Source organism: Corapipo altera, unplaced genomic scaffold, assembly GCF_003945725.1.
Source record: "Corapipo altera isolate COAL_440 unplaced genomic scaffold, ASM394572v1 340, whole genome shotgun sequence".
Lineage (NCBI taxonomy): Eukaryota > Metazoa > Chordata > Aves > Passeriformes > Pipridae > Corapipo > Corapipo altera.
In genome coordinates, this window is record NW_020885486.1 from 6,948 (window position 1) to 11,548 (window position 4,601).

General features: G+C 57.1%; 1 protein-coding gene across 1 annotated transcript; it reads left to right on the forward strand.

Moving 5' to 3' along the window:
* The first annotated feature begins 222 nt into the window (after nucleotides 1-222).
* Nucleotides 223-2,149, forward strand: LOC113940549 (zinc finger protein OZF-like). The gene is made up of 2 exons (XM_027631704.1): nucleotides 223-486; nucleotides 675-2,149. The coding sequence occupies exons 1-2, from the start codon at nucleotides 345-347 to the stop codon at nucleotides 1,727-1,729; spliced, it is 1,197 nt and encodes a 398-aa protein (XP_027487505.1). The 5' UTR covers nucleotides 223-344; the 3' UTR covers nucleotides 1,730-2,149.
* Nucleotides 2,150-4,601: the final 2,452 nt, after the last annotated feature.

A 4,601-nucleotide genomic window follows, 5' to 3' on the forward strand; every position in this document is an offset into this window, starting at 1 on the left:
GGGAGCAGTGAGAACTTGGAGAGCCTTGAGAGTTGGGAGCTCAGACCCCCTGTGCCGAGCCAGCGGTCGAGGCCGTGCTGTTGGTGCCAAATTGCCCCTGGTCAGGCTGAACCCAGAGCCCGCCCATGTGTCAGGGGGCCCGATCCGCTCCCTGCTCTCATTGCCCTGGGGCAGCCTCTGGTGTCCCCCCGCCTGTGGGGCTGTTTGGTTTCCTTCGGCACAGCCGGCCCTCACTATTTCTGAGAGGGTTTTTTGCCTGAATCTCGGTAGTTTGGGTTTTTCTGGGCTGAATCTTGGTGTTTTGGAGGTATTTATGGACACAGGATGCCCGGTGAGTTCTAGAGATGGACTTGGGCAGGAGGAACCCCCAAGCCAACACACTCAGCCCTTGTTTTTACCCCCATCAGGATTTCTCCTTCCCAAAACTTGGGCAGATGGAGGAGGAGGCTGCGAGGAAGAGGAAGATGCCTTGGGCCCCCCAGGCAGGTGAGGAGGAAGTCAGTGGCCCTTTGGGTGGGTGTTGTGCTGGCTCTGTCAGCCGAGCATGGCCCCGGCTGCAGGACAACCCCGCTGCCGCCGCCGTCCTGCCGGGGCCGGAGTTGGGGGGATGTCCTTGGCCTTCCCTGTGGGCCGGAGGCAAATCCCCTCCCTGTCCTTCTTGCTTCCTGCCCCAGGCCCCGAGCTGAGGACGGAGAGCCCGGAGGACAAATCCCCCCTTGAGACCCTGGTGGGAGAGGCCGTTTTGAAGGGCTCCCCGGCGCAGGAAGGCAGCGGGGAGGAAAAGGGCCGGAGATCCCCCCGCAGGGAGAAACCCTTCAAGTGCCTGGAATGTGGGAAGAGCTTCAGGAAGAGCTTCAACCTTCTCCAGCATCAGCACATCCACACTGGGGAGTGGCCCTACCCATGTGGGGAATGTGGGAAGAGCTTCAGGAGCAACTCCAACCTGATCCGACACCAGCACACCCACACTGGGGAACGGCCCTACACGTGTGGGGAATGTGGGAAGAGCTTCAAGGACAGCTCCACCCTGAGCCAACACCAGATGATCCACACTGGGGAACAGCCCTATATGTGTAGGGAATGTGGGAAGAGCTTCAACCAAAGATCCAACCTCTGCACCCACCAGCGCATCCACACTGGGGAACGACCCTACTCTTGTGGGGAATGTGGGAAGAGCTTCAAGGACAGCTCCACCTTGAGCCAACACCAGATGATCCACACTGGGGAACGGCCCTACACTTGTGGGGAATGTGGGAAGAGCTTCAGGCAGAGCTCCCAACTGATCCGACACAAGCACGTCCACACTGGGGAACGGCCGTATATGTGTGGGGAATGTGGGAAGAGCTTCAACTGCAGAGCCAACCTGATCCGACACAAGCACGTCCACACTGGGGAACGGCCCTACAAGTGCTTGGAATGTGGGAAGAGGTTTCAGACCAGCTCAACTCTCCTCAGGCATGAGCAGACGCACACGGATGAGAGGCCCTTCCGCTGCACCGACTGCGGGAAGGGCTTCAGTCGGAACTTCACCCTCATCACCCACCGGCGCATCCACACCGGGGAGAGGCCCTACAAGTGTGGGGAGTGTGGGAAGAGCTTCAGCCAGAGCTCTTACCTCCGCATCCACCAGCGCATCCACACCAGGGAACGGCCCTACAAGTGTGGGGAGTGTGGGAAGAATTTCACCCAGAGGTCTACCTTGACCTCACACCAACGGACCCACCAATAAGGGAAGCCCTACCAGTGCCCAGACTGCGGGAAGAGCTTCAGCCATTGCTTCCACCGCGAATGAACCCCCTGATGGTGAGGCAACCCCTGGAGTCCAGTGACTGTCAGTCCATCCCTTTCCATCAGAAAGGGCCAGTCCCCTTTCACAGGGGCAGCTTCTTCCAACAGAACCCTTCTTGGGGCATGTGTGGAGATTCCTGCCTTGGCTGGGGACCCCCAAGGTCACTGCTGGAGGTTGAGAGCAGAGATCTCCCCACCAGCGTTGGTCTGGGGGAGTTCCATCCATTTCTAATTAAGAATTCTTGCTTTTGTGCCAGCTTGAGTAGAATGGCTTCAACAACTGCTTTAGTGTGGAGCCCTGTCCTATCTTATCCTTTACTCCTGGTAGTTTCAGTGTTTCTATTGTGCAGTAAATAATTCTGCTGAAGATCTTTTGTCTGATAACTTATAACCCTAAATAAATTCCTTTCTATCAATAGATCTGATTTACCATCATTAAAACCTGGGGGACAAAAGTTGTTCAGTCACACCTCTGTAATTCCTCTAAACTGAAATGTTGGCATAACCCAGAGCTGGGATTGGATCCAGCAGCCTCCAGCACCCCACAGGAAGTTGGCAGCTGTGGGGCCACCCCCCTTTGCCAACCCCCTTGTGCCCAAAGACCCCCATGGGACTGTCAGACCCACCAGACCATCCCCCCTTTTCCACCTCTCTTCCTGTTCCTTCCACTTTTTCATGGTCCCCTCAATTCACAGTCCCCCCAGGGTCACTCTGGGAGTCCCAATCCCCACTTTTTTCCCCCCTCCCCCACCCCTTCCACATCATCCCCCTACTCCCCAGCCCCCTCATGCTCAGTTTGGGGGCCACCCTCCCTTTTCCCCACTCTTCTAACTTCTCCCACTCCTCTCCCATCATCCCCCAAACCTCAGTGCCCCTCCCCCTCCACTTTTGGGTGGTCCCACTCCCCTCCCACTCAGTTTGGTGTCCCACCACCCCTTTATCCCCTTTGACCCCCTTTTCCCACCGATCTCCCCTTCCCACCCCCCACTCACCCGAGAGCTCCTCGCCCGCAGCCAGGGGGGCTCCCAGCACCACCAGTGCCCAGAGAAGTTCCCCCCAGAAAAGGGACTGGGTGGGGTCCTGGGTGGGCTTTGAGTGTGTTTGGGGGTCTTCCTTGAGGGGCTGTTGGGATGTTTAGTGGGGTTCCCAGCATCCTTTTGGGTGAGCTGGGTGCTGTACTGAGGGGCAGGTGCCCTCTCAAAACTCCCCCAGAGTGGGTTGACACTGGGGGACACAGGGGGGTCCCCATTCCCGATCCATCCCGGGGTCAGTTCTGCACCCCCCCAGCTCAGATCTACCCCTTGGGATCCCCCCAATCCCCTCCCCTACTACCCCCTATAACAGGGAGTGGGGAGAACTGGGAAGCTTTACTGGGATCACTGGGAGCAGCCGGGCGGAGGCACAGTGACAGCAGGGGAAAGGGGGACACACGACCCCCCCCAAAATCCTCGCAGGGACGGGGGGAGTCCAGGCTGGGCCCGAGGCCCTGGGGAGGGGCTACAGCCACCGCCGACTCATGAGCTCTGTGGGGAGAGAAAAGGGGGTGACACCGGGGTGGGGGGTCCCCGGGGGGGCACAGACGCTCTGGGGGGACACACGACCCCCTGGGACCCCCCTCACCTTCTGGCGCAGGTAGAAGCCGAGCCCCAGCGCCAGGGAGAGGAAGGCCAAGAGGAAGCCCCCGGCCCCTCCTTGGCAGCAATTCCTCAGGCTGATGGAGCCCAGCAGGGCCGGGGCCGCCGGCGGTGTCCGATCCCGGCAGGAAACGGGGAGGGCCCGGCGGGGTCTGATAGAAATAAATCAAGGCAGAACTCTCTTTCTTTTACCCCCCGAGCAGTGACCCATCAAGAAGCGTCCCTGCTTCACAGGAGAAGCTGCACACACTTCAACAAAGTCTTTGGAAGAATCTGCTCTAGGAAAGTTGGCCCTGGGCTTTTATGTTTATCCACTGATGGATCTCCAGTCACATCTTCCCAGGCCAGTGAGCAGCTGATCTGTCAAACTCTGCTTCCAAAAGCAGGATGTGTGTTGGAAGGTTGGGGAACCAGGCTGGGTTTGGCACAATTCAACACTAAACCAACCCCTTGGCACTAGCAGTAACTCCCCACAGAGAGCTTGCAGTGCTTGTATTCTCCCATCAGGTTCTTTTACAGGCAAAACATCCTGCTACAAGGGGTCTGTTACCACCCGCCCCAGAAAGGGGGGGGTAACCCAGGTTCTTATTAATAAATCCCTTAGGGTGGATTAGAGTGAAACGACACTGAATAATTGCTGTTTGAAAATATATATAGGTAAGGTTTATTTTAGAACAATTTTGTTTCAAGGGTAAACAGGTACGTTGCCATTTTGGGTGTTATCATCTCTGTCTCTCATCTACAGTAATATGGCATAAAGAGAACCTTTAGGGCAAATGCATAAGGGAGAGAAAGGAAAGACAGGATAAAGGTAAGGGAGAGTAAGGGAAAGCAAAGCTGAGGCTGGAAAGCTGTCTATAGTCACTGCCCACGGGGTCCAGAGATGGAACTTGGGAGTTGCAGCTCCAATGTCTGTCAGTTGAAGTGGTGGCCTTGATCCATTGGGGGTGGGGGAGGGAAGCCCCTACACTCCAAGAAGTTATGAGTTATTATATCCATGGATGGTGTCCTGGGCCGTGCCTTGAGCCTCCAAGGTCTGCTGGGCCTGCACAGAGTTCCCGTGAGGGACCTGGTAAACACGACTCTTCTCACCTTTTCAGGGCTTGGCACCTTCAGCAGCACTTTTGCAGGCTGGGAAGAGGCAGCTGGACTCATCCCTCCTGCCAGTGCTGCTGAAGG

Excerpts from the sequence above, each read along its gene's own strand:
- LOC113940549 (XM_027631704.1), top strand. The coding sequence starts at position 345 with ATGGACTTGGGCAGGAGGAACCCCCAAGCCAACACACTCAGCCCTTGT. Across the intron at positions 487-674 it reads GCCTTGGGCCCCCCAGGCAG|GCCCCGAGCTGAGGACGGAG; the intron begins GTGAGGAGGAAG and ends TTCCTGCCCCAG.